The sequence below is a fragment of the Diorhabda sublineata genome, chromosome 9 (assembly GCF_026230105.1).
Source record: "Diorhabda sublineata isolate icDioSubl1.1 chromosome 9, icDioSubl1.1, whole genome shotgun sequence".
Lineage (NCBI taxonomy): Eukaryota > Metazoa > Arthropoda > Insecta > Coleoptera > Chrysomelidae > Diorhabda > Diorhabda sublineata.
Window position 1 is genome coordinate 12,630,300 of NC_079482.1, and position 12,470 is coordinate 12,642,769.

At 29.8% G+C, this 12,470-nt stretch overlaps 1 protein-coding gene across 3 annotated transcripts in view; it reads left to right on the forward strand.

Annotated features, from left to right (window-relative positions):
• Positions 1 to 2,185: 2,185 nt before the first annotated feature.
• Positions 2,186 to 12,470, forward strand: part of LOC130448975 (protein spinster) — a 162,176-nt gene continuing 151,891 nt past the window's right edge. Inside the window, exon 1 of one of the 3 annotated variants that reach the window (XM_056786607.1) lies at positions 2,186 to 2,965. In XM_056786607.1, the coding sequence (XP_056642585.1) occupies positions 2,764 to 2,965 (202 nt within the window). In that variant the 5' untranslated portion in view covers positions 2,186 to 2,763. The remainder of the gene's footprint in view (positions 2,966 to 12,470) is intronic. The other 2 variants (XM_056786609.1, XM_056786608.1) reach the window with 2 other exon arrangements.

Consider the following 12,470-nt stretch of genomic DNA (forward strand, 5'->3'; position numbering starts at 1 on the left):
AATGTCGGTCCGCTCCGTCGCTGCCTTTACGTGTCGTTGCCGCATCGTTGTCGATTAGTGTGTACATCAATATTTATTTATCTAAAAAGAATGGTTTGTCATGTCTTTGTCGCTCCTTACCGTGTCGTTGCATGTCTGATAATGTGAATCATCATGAATACGGTTTTAAATGTGTCATTGTGAAAGCGAAAAATAATAGTACCTTTCCACAATAGCGTTCGCAAGCAATTCGGCGATGTCATTTCAGAATGAATACTTTATAGGTATAAACCAAATTTTTATTGTATCATTTTTAGATATATGAAAATACAATTTTATTCCTAAAATTTATAAACCAAGACATGCTTTGAAAATATCTCTACAATACAGAAATATATATTTTCGCTTTTTAGGGACATTTTTTAGGTACAAGTTCTCCTAACCTCGACCCCATAAAACGCCTATTTTCCAGATTTCACATAGATAACCTAATATTAAATCAACTTTCAAGTTCAGAGTCCTAGATGGATCTGCCATCACAAGTAGATATCATGTTGGCGAATTTGAAACAAAACTGGATAATTTTATGTTGGTATACATGGTACAGTTTCTCTTGATGATTCATTATCGTTGGATGTGCTCGAATATCTGTCTTCTTTTGATTGTGTATAGTATTTTCAAAATAACTTCCTATAAATGTTGTGTATAACATTGCGGATGCCCCGACATGGCGACGCGACGCGAGTCCATCTATTGAGCAGTCATAACAACAAGGCGTCGGCCATGTTGTTGATACGATTCGAGGAGAGAGGACATACCTGAGCATTGCTAGCTGTTATTGTTTGATAGAGTATGACTTTTTTGAGAGGATATAGAGAGAAATTGACTCATCATGATCGTACACACTATCAGAAGATAGTTCAGGAGTGTGGTTGTGGCCCGTTTGAGCTGCGATACGAAGACATGAAGGAAGTTAGTGACCATTGGCCACGCGTGACTGAATTAAACAGACTATATATATCTTTCCATTCGATAAAACGAAATATACAACTGAATATTGTTTCTTTCATTCCACTTGATTTCAATTTTTCTGCTGAAATTTATGTCTTGCATCCCTAGGAGTATTTGAGATTTTTTTCAGATATTTAGATATCAAACTAATTAATTCAGGGTGTCATATCATCTTTGCGTTTCGATATTTCCAGTCTTTCACGGAGTCTTGTCCAGTCTCATTATTTCCTGTGCGAAAAACCTAAAAATTTCTCTATTATATTCATGTTGAACAGTTTCATCGGGAAAATGGATTCATGATTCGTGTAGAGTAGATGTAAAAAAAGCAATATGGGAAATTAGTCCTACGTACTATCGTTCTTTCCATCAAGCTAGGCTTTTGAAAAGACTAAAAAACGAAGTTTAGCGTAATGTTAAAATGCAGTTATACATATATGAGCGGTCGGATTTGTTCCCAAATCCTCATAAGGACATAGAAGGTTTTAATAAATGGATGCTACATACAATACTTAATTAACTACAAGGCATTTATTATGAAGTTCAAGTAATAGAATTTATTAAAATTAGGTATAATTACTTAGTATGTAACATTTTAAGTAGTTATTTTTGTATGTAATATTTTATTTAACAATAAATATTTTCTTCAAGTTATATTTTTACCTTATTAATAAATAATAACACGTTTTGTCCAGGTTATTATTATAATGAAAGGATTATCATATTACTATTACTCTTACAATAATTTGAATATTTTTATCATAATAAGATTACAACTAATAAATCCCAAAATGTATTTTTTTAAAATAGTTCTCAAAATTTCTTCTTTTGTAATATTATACCCTGAAAATTGCAATTATGAGAAATATTATACACAAAAACATAAATTTGAAAGTCAGTTCTGAGGTATGAACAATATTCAAATGATTAAAATTACGCGCCATTAATAAAATTTAAATATGCCAGGTTTTTATGAAAAATGTCATATTCATAGTTCAGGTTAAGACCCTCTATCGACGTCAATTTGGTTGCAACAAATAACATTATCGTGATCCATCTCGATATAGGTAATCTATGCCTACCCTACCTATTAATAATCTAACATCTGGAATATTTTTCATTTCTGAATATTATAGATTTCTATAATATTTTCTATGACATATTCAATTTTGCGGATAGATGTCACTACCGATAGCTTAAGACAAAAATTAGTAGAGTGCAAGGACAACATTGTTAAGATTGTCTATACATTTTAAGCATTAGTTTGTGATTGTGATATGTAATTTAACAAAGGAAATAATAACTAATACAAGTGTCAGTCATCCGTTTGTAATAAAAAGTGTTGGGAGTACAATTAACTAATATTAAATTTTACGTATTTGCTAATACACCCAGAGAAGAAAAGTAACGGCATTCCTAACCTATTCACCATGAAGTGCTCAGAACTGATATTTGTGTGGTGATGTAAAATGTTAGAGACATAGACATAGCACCAATACTTTAATAATAGCCATTAAATTAAGAAACATGATTTTTTAATGGATTTTATGAATACTTACGATTCATTGCTTATATTCCCAGGTGCATATTTACAATCCATTTTTAACATAGTACGAAACAGTGAACGAGAATTTCGGTAAACGCGTAATCATCAGGTGATTCTTAGCGCATGCTTATTCTAGATTTGAATAGAACCGCCAACATGGATAACCGGCTTGAATCTCATTTTATTTCAAACTGTCAAGAATTTAGGTTAGTTAGTGCTTACCGGTTATCATGCCGTCGGAAAAATTAGAGAAAGTTGTTATGAAACCTTTTAAAATGGATCCAGCTCAAAATAATTCTCAACAAGAACTAGTAAGGGAAAATCCAGAAAATGAAAGGAGAATGCGAGATGTTACTTTTCGCGAGTGGGTTGTTGTTGCAATATTGTGTTTTGTCAATTTAATAAACTATATGGATAGATTTACTATTGCAGGTAAGTCTTAGAATATTATATTATATCATTATTGTACCTTGTAATGTTCTGTCAACATGAGTTCATAGAATTACATTTGTTCAAAAAAATTGTTTTTGAACTTTACCTACCAGGAAAACTTTTCCAACCAGTTTTTTTATGGTCATTAGTGGAAAATTAAGTTTTATAATTAATGAGGAATATAATTGGATATATCAGTTACATATAAATTTTTAATAACTTTTAATTGATTGGAATCATTTATCACTCAGAAATATTACTAAAATACTTGGATGAAAAAGTCAGGTATATGTCAAAAGTAAAAGTTTGGGACATAGTATTTACACATTAAAGTATCATTTGTCATTTATAATTCTTTTTTATAGTGTTAACAAAAAATTAGTATTAAGAATTAGAAAACATCCCATAACTATACAGGGTGCTCCAGAATATAAAAAATTCGGGAGTGAGTAGATGACGTGAAAATAATACTGCGAGAAAAAAAATTTTCTCGTACGATCCCTCGTTTCTCAGTTATAGTCCTTTTAAGTTGCGAAATCAGAAAAAGTATATTTTCTAAATTATTCGTTCGAACATTATGAATTTTTTATGGATGATTACATATGTTCAACTTTGACAGGTACGATCTAAAGATAGCGAACATGTATTTTTTAATCGATTTTTTAACAAAAAAGTGCTGGATGAAATTTATGGTTTAGAACTTATTTATTATAGCTTTTTTGTTTTTATATTGTTGTTGTAGGCCAACCAATCAAATTTTTCCACATTTCAATTTTTTCATTGTGTAAGTAACACGATTTTCGACAGTATGCCGTTCAGTTCGAAATGTTTTATTACCTCCTGTAAGTATTTTCAATAATTAATTACAATTTATGATAATTTTCTACAGAATGTCTTTTTATGGCGAACAGTTTCCCTTTTATAGAGTTGAACAAAGAGTACCTTCTTGTTAAAAAAATTGATTGAAAAATTCATTTTTGCTATTATTACATAACAGGTTGTCCCTGTAGAAGTTATGGATTCTTAATCATTGAGCATGAGCTGTCTCTGGTTTTCAGTAGTAGTGTAGAATTATTTATTCCTTTATAATGTTCGAATGTATAATTTAGGAAATATTCTTAAATATAAGCTCTGATTTCGCAACTTTAAACGCTTATAACTCAGAAACAAAGGGTCGTATGGGAAATGTTTTTCAAGTCACACCATTATTTTCACGTCATTTATCCACTGCCGAATTTTTTGCATAAAGTCCCGGAACACCCAGTATAGATAGGCTGAATATTTAGGCATTTATTGTTCTTACTTAAAATTAAGGACTTTATTTTGAAGTATTTTGAAGCTCTTAATGTTACATTGTTTAATAAAAAAAAACTTGGTTATAAAATGGATAAATAATTTTTTTTTTATTTATTTTTGAAAGCAGTGACTTCTTTGCTATGAAATAGCTAAAGGTTCAGTATGTATTTATTTTTTTTAAATTATATTTATATTTATCATTCTATGAAATTAAGAGATCTACATGACCTTAGACCTTTGAGAGTAGATAGATGTGAGAGATATTCAAGTAGTAATTTCATTTACCTATGCTAACACTATATTAACATAAACCTGCAAGTATTTGCGCAATATATTAAATATTAACAGGATACTAATAATTAACAATGAGAGTTGCAAATTGAAAGAAACAAATGAAGCAAACAAAAAAGATCCATTACATATAAAGCAAATAAATTTATTACACAAAAATCTGTCACTCTGATGTTATTTTTGATATGGCACCCATTTTTGACTTATTCATCACAGTTGTATTTACTTCTGGCTGTCTGGAAAGACTTCAAATGCAAAAACAAAAGAAAGAGTGAAGAAATGTCAAAAATGTTTCCACCTTGTTGGAGTCTTTGTCACATTTGCATTGTATGATGAGCTAATGTATCAACTAGTACTAAATAGCTTATCATTATTTTTTCTTATATCTGACAGATTTGTCAATAAATTCTAGTTGCCTTAATGTTTTTTTTCCTTTATTTCATCGAATTTCATACATGGCAGTATTTTAATCAACTCAGTCATTTCAAGTAATTCTATGATGTGAATTCAACCAACAGAATATTCAAACTGGAATCATGTTATTGTGCTTTATACTATCGTGAAGAATAATGGAAATGGAATTTACTTTATAAATATTCCATGTACATAGATTCTGTTCCTAGCAATATTATTTCCACTATTTCAAAGAAAAATACTCTTATAAGCTTAAAATGATAATTTCTGATTATAAGAAATGATATACTTCCTTATTTTTGAATGTTCTTCTTTCCAAATGGTCTTTGAAGAGGTAAAATATGTCAGGGTTTTTGGATGGCTCTTGGAAAGGACAGGTGTGGTGATTTTCGAGCAGAATTCCTTACTTAGATTGAGATTATTTTCAATTGAAGTAATCTTAGAATGTCCAAAACGAAGCATGTTTTCTACATTGCCCTCTTCTACTTTGAAGACTTTGTACCACTCAGATTTCCGACGACGATGATGATGATGATGATAAGAAATCAATTGAAAAAACAAAATTTTATGGAAAATATAGGTTCCATATTTTTTACCATTATGAACAACACACTGTACACTTTGTGCAATCAATTTAAATCAGGAATTCCATTACTTTTTGTCACAAGATCAATAGACCACTGCACTCTAACGAAATCTAATAACATTTTCAAACATATAGAGACGTTATTAATGTTCACCTGTTTATTCTTGTTATAACAACTGTAACAATTATTATTATAATTTGAAGTATGAGGATTCTTTAGTTGAACAATAAAAAAATGATTAACTTTCTTCATAAATAGAAATTATTATATTTCCTTAAAATCAAGTTTAGACAATCTGTCTCTCTGAATTAAGACACTTGCATTTGAATGGTAAATATATAATTTACAATACCAATTAATAGTAGTCAAGTGGCTTGAACAGTGGAGGGGCGAATAAGAAGAGTTTTCACCATTTTAATAAGTTTATACTAGGTACTAGTTAAGATCACTTCAAGGTTGTTGTCACTTCAGAATCTTGTATTTTTTCAATCAATTAATTTTATTTAAATTACTTTACTCCACAAAACAGTTAGCTTACAAGGTACTACAAATTCCAATTTATCTCTAGAAATAGACCAAGGGCGGCTTTGTTTTATTACAATATTGATAGTTGGCAGGATAATAGTAAAATATAAAACTTCTTTTAAATATTATCGAATATAGCGAGATTGAATTATTTTTTTTTTGATAATATATATTTACTTTCAATTACATCTACATTTTTTTTCAATTTGAATGGTTTGATTTATTTATTTAGTTCTTATTCTGTCTATAAAATTGTAAAATTTATAGTCAAGAATTCTTGTTAACAATATCATGAAAATATCCATTCTTGAAAAACTAAAATTCTATCTGCCTGGACTGCTACAACAAGGGTACGTCTGTGTGGCAGATTTCATCTATATAAAAAGTAAAATTGTGTGAAATATAATGTCTCAGATTTGATCGAAAACCTTATTATGTAAATAATGTTTATCAGTTATATATTTAAGTTTTGTTTCAAAAAGTTCGAACTTATCTTCATATATTCGCATTGGTATTACTCTTCCGGTGAGTGCTATCCTTTAAAGTAGTCTCCATTTGATTCACGTTCCTATTGACCTTCTTCTGAAGCCGTCCCGGAAGTAAGTTATCGGAATTGCCTTAAAAACATTCTTCGCATTAATTTCAAAAGAAGATAGATAATAATTACTTTGAAGCTTGAAAATATTGCAAAAAAGCTCAATCATCACGCCTATTTGAGACAAATGATTCTGTTACCCTTAAAAATTTTATGTGTAACATAGTCTTGACGCTTGAGGTTAAATATAATTAATTTTCAAGAGATAATACAAAATGTCGTGTATTACTTGTATACTGAAATGTTTGTCAAAATGAAGTAAGCATCAATCAGGCGACATCGACAGCTGTTGAATAATATCGTCACAAATAATCATAAAATGTCTGGTCTAGAAAGAGTAACGTACTCAAACATATATATACACAAACCCTACGACATAAATCTAATCAGGAAGAGACTATGTGTGTCTAGGAATAATCTCTGCTTATTATTAGGACACCCCGCAGTCTCCAAAATGAATATAACAACCAACTTCGGCGTAGATGAAACTCTGTCGTGCTGGTGCGGCACATAGATCATGTCTTTCAGGCGGGTAATAGGATTTCAAAAATTTCTATTGTTTGAAGCGATCTTAATAAGTCAGTTTAGGTTTTGTTTGGCAAACTACATTTAACATTTGTTCCCTGCAAGGTGATATTAATAGACCTTCTATAAGTGGATGAACTTGGGAAAATTTGTGGAATTTCTAGTCAAGAATATTTGGTTATTTGCAAAATTAAGATATCAACCTAATTGGTTTACAAAGAAGTACAATATTAAATGTCAGAAGGATATAAATCAAGAAATGAATAATTTATTGGGGAAGAAAAAATAAACATAACAATAAAATAATAATATGACCGGGTCTGAATACATATAGTGAGAATGCTCCTATTCAAAAGACAGACTATTCGGAATGGACGTAGGCTAGACGCAAATTTTTGAAAATGCAAAAAAATCACTATATTTAGATTCCGATTCACAATAATGTCCCAGTGATGTTTTTCAAATCTGATTGTTACAAATTTTTTTTGCACTAGAGTAAATCCCGCATGTGCTTCCTTCCTAAAAAGCGGGTATGTATTATTTATCAGCTACCAAATAAAAAAAAAACTAATGTTTTTTTATTAATTCGCTAACTATGGTTAAATACATGTTAATTTTTTGAACATACTATGTAATTCACAAGTGATTTCTTAATTCCATCTATCGCTGGATCTGGGTGCGAGTTAGGAGGTGCAGGAACCACGAATCAATTGCAGCGCGAGCCTTGGCCAAACAAAGAACTTTCGGCAGACCAACTGTGACTATAAGCACAAATTTATGTATCCATGCATTATTAAGTAAAAGTAAATATGCGTCACGAAACCTTCTGTGATATAGCATTCCTACAAATGAGAAATTTTTTTTGATGAAATTGAAAAAGAAATATGTATTATTATGCCACCTTTTCTAATGAATGATACGGAATTTTCAAGAGACGAGACAGACTTACAGTATTGCTCGGCTCAGCATTCATGTCAACAGACTAATGAAAACACTCAAATATTGAATAAAATTCCTTAAAACTTGTTTGCAGTCCTCAATATTTTCTAATTAATAAACCAAACCAGTTTGTATCTTTAGTACTTTTTTCTATATTTTCATAATTCCAATAGTAGAATTTGAATAAAAATCCAATACGCAATTTACTTCTATTTAAAAACACACCAATAACATAAATAGTATATAAAGTGGTTTATTTCTAATTATGTGTACAATTAAAATGACTCTTATTAATTATGTGCAACACTAATAAATTAGGAATGGTTAGCAATATTTATTATCTAAGTTAATATTTTTTCATAGATTCTCATAGATAACATCTGCTACTCTGACTGTACACAAAATCACATTTTACACTCATAACATAATGAATAGAACCAATGTGTGAAAAGTAAATTATTTCTTTACATTCTATTATGTGATTGCATTGAATCGAATGATGATAGTATGTATGTACTACGTCCTTCCTTTATTGTTTGTGGTGTGTAATTTCTCGGAACCCAGTTTTTATAATTAATTTAGCAATGTTTAACTAAAAATACATAAAAAAGTATTCATTACTAATGACACTATAGTCATCAATAATTGTCTACGATTTATGTGAAATGCGTTATTCTATTTAATTTGTTTATTTCTTTACTTCTCGTGAAGATAGAAATTCCGTGGTTTAAACTGGGAATAAAAAGGTTGCCGATATTATCGATACTAGATTTAAATGATCTAATAGACTATATGTAAATTACGATATTTCATTTAAATTATTTGTTTGCTTACATGGACGGTTCAAAGTCCACCGTAATTGTAACCGCGAAATGGTGCTTCCTCATGCACATAGCCAAATAACGTATGTTCATCGCTCAGGTTTCTGGGATAGGAATGCCCTAGTTATACCAACCAAAATGATGTTTACTGGATATAATTGGAATCAAATATTGCCCACAATTCACATTTAACAAATAATCAACTAATTTATAAAAAAAATTATTTGCAGTGTTCATTAAAGATATTTTTTTGCTCCTCATGTTAATTCTTAAGAGTATTTTTGAGATGATTTGCATTATCATTGTCAAACGTCCGGATAAAGCCGGAAATGGTAGGCTTTTTGTTTGCGTGTCCAGCCAAAATAAACGGTGTCCGGCTTGTCTGGTGTTTATTAGGCTCTTTACATTTCGCAAATGAGCGTGGCAGACCACAGGCGACGAGAGTCGACTATCAGTCACTAACGTAGGCCGCAGTCATTTTGCTACATTTACCGTACGTACAGAAGAACTCAAAAGTATTAGCTCAGAATTAGACATTTATTTTAAACAAATACTTTATCATTCAAAGACGCGCGTTGTTGTTGAGCCTTTTTCCAGCGATAGAAAGGATTTTACAAATGTTGAACCTCTTAAGTTGTATTTCCTAAAAAAGGAAAAGAATAATACATCCAGAAATTTGAGAAATTTTGTGAGTGTTTTGTCTGAACAAGTGACCGTGTTTAAAGAGGATATTAAAAACATGTACATTAATGCAGTACAATATTTACAATCTTGAACTGAAAACTTATACAAAGACACAAAACATTTCAAATGGATGACCTCAAAAGATGTTCCTAAATGGAATCAAGTTTCCGATACTATAAGTATCCTATCACAATACAACGTCAAAATTGACGATAACAAATATTTTGACCAGCTGCAAAATTTTAAAAGCTATCTGAACACTAACAAAAAGAACGTTGATTTTAAGAAGCTGGTAGCACATAAGAAATGGGTAGCCCATTTTAAATCGATAATAAGTCAAGATTGCTTTTCAGAATTCCTAACTATTTATCATTATTACTTTGCTATTCCAGAACATGACGCAAACGTTGAAAGAGCTTTTTCCTCAATAAGCTAGCAATGCACGAAAGAACGCAACAGATTACATGTTGACATTGCTGCCAAAAAGTTGTTATAGAATTTAATTTAAAACATTTGACATGTAAGGATTTTTTCGAATACATTTTGAAAAAATTGAGCTCTTGAAGTAAGTTTCACCAAACCAAAAGTATGAATAATTATTTTTATTGTGTAACACAAAGAGAAGTTTTTGATCATTTTTTTTTCGGTTAAAAAAATCTTTGTGCCTTTCATTAGTATTCAAGAATTTAAATATGTTTATAAATGTTTAAGTATCTAGAATTTAATTTTGACTGATTTGGCATTCGATTTTATTCATTATTTCACTAGAATTTAACAAGATTTATGATAATAATAAAAAAAACGGATTAAGAATGTATTACTAATTTTAATCATTTACCATCAAGAACCATTAACACATATATGAGGTTTGACTTATCAATAAATTTAATTTATTATTTATCGAAAATAACGCTCCAATTTGATTTTTGTCTAGAAATTCAAAATTGCAAAACAAAGGATTGTGCCCTTGAAGATAATAGAAAGTGACAGTAAATATGTAGATGAATTTACAAATTTACATTAGATTAGGTTGTAGGTAGTCATTTCAGTTAAAATACTCGAAATTTATAAACTTTGTTTAAATTAATAATTTATTATATGATGTGTAATGGTTGTTATATTTTTGGTAGGATTTGATCGTTCACTAAAAATTGAAATGAAATGCGACAGCCTTGTCGCATATGTCGTTTGCATTGGTTATTTATGTATCTGTTTGAAAATAATTTGTATCGTTTAATATTATACAGAGTGGAATATTCAACACAAATTAAAATTTATGGTAAATTTCACAAATCAACCTGTAAATAAAGAAGAGGAGTTGATGCTTTTTGGCACGTTTTTACCAACAAAATCTTTTTTACAGCCAATAGAAGTTCTGTATTTGTCTGAAAATAAATAAGTTTGCATTAGAAATCAATTTTAATTTTAATTAATTACATGTAAAACTTGTTTTCCCGAGAATATAAGGAAAATAAAGTTTGTAATAAAGGAAAATCGATTTATGCTTTTCTTAAGAAACATCATGACCCTTTAGCGGTGTAGAAGACATAGATTTTGAATATTCGTTATCATGGTAAAATTGGGTAATGGAAAATAACTTATTGAGTTCAACTGATTCTAGTACTAAATTCATATTAAATATAGAATAAATGTATAATTATCTATTTTTGATAATTTATATGTATAGATGTAACAATAATAACTTTATTATTAATCGTGAATAATAAAATTCTATTTATCTAAGTGATAACCCAAAACAAAGTATTACATTTGGCACGAGGTTCAAAAATGTGAAGGTTAAGGCCGAGACAGGTCATGGAATAACTTGAGTGTTCTGAAGTTACAACACGGTAGAGTGATGCTGTGGAGAAAGTTTACCAAATTTATTTATTGAAATTGCTTGAGAAATGAACTGTTATCTTAATTTGTTTTATTATTTACTCGAATAAATTGAAATTAATATTGGCATATCCGCATTAAATTCATTATTTCACATCCAGGTTATTTTCACACCGGGTGCTCCCGAGAGTGTTTGACGGGATAAATAATTCTACACTACTATGTGAAGGCCAGGGGCGGCTCATGCCTAATGGTTGACAATCCAAAACTTTTACAACCTGTTCAGTCTAAAGATAGCAATGGATTTTTTAACAAAAAGGTACCCTTCGTTTAATTCTATGAAATTGATAGCTTAGGTTTAGGAGATATGTAGATTTTTAGATGGTTGTATATGTCTATTCTAAAGAAAATGATCATAAATTGTAATTATTTTTATATCATCAATTCACTCCCGAATTTTTTCGCATCAAGTCCCGGAACACTCTGTATAATCATCTTTCGTGATTATTTTGATTGTAGGTCACTTTTCAAATAAAATCGGTTTAAAATAACAGGTAAAATTTTTACATTTCGACTTATCTTGGTCTTTATCAAAATATTTTGAAGTAAGTGGAAACGTTAAATTTTCACTTTTTATTTTAAACTAATTTTTTATGAAAAGAGGCCTAAATCAAGATAAATCATCATAAAAAAATATAAAAAGTTCTAAGTTGGATGTGAATGATACGAGGATATATTGAAAAATACTTAGCCTACTATAGAACCAAAAAAAATTCATTGTCAAAATATTTTATTACTCATAATATTGTCCTCTTAATTGGATATATTTATTACAGCGCACCTGCAACGTCTCTAGACCTTTCAAAAAAATGTTTCTTCTTGCTCTACAAACCAGACCACAGTTTTTATTACCTTCTCGTTGGAAGAAAATTTACGACCTTTTAAACTTTTTTTCAGTTGAGGAAAGACATGATAGTCGGACGGAGCCA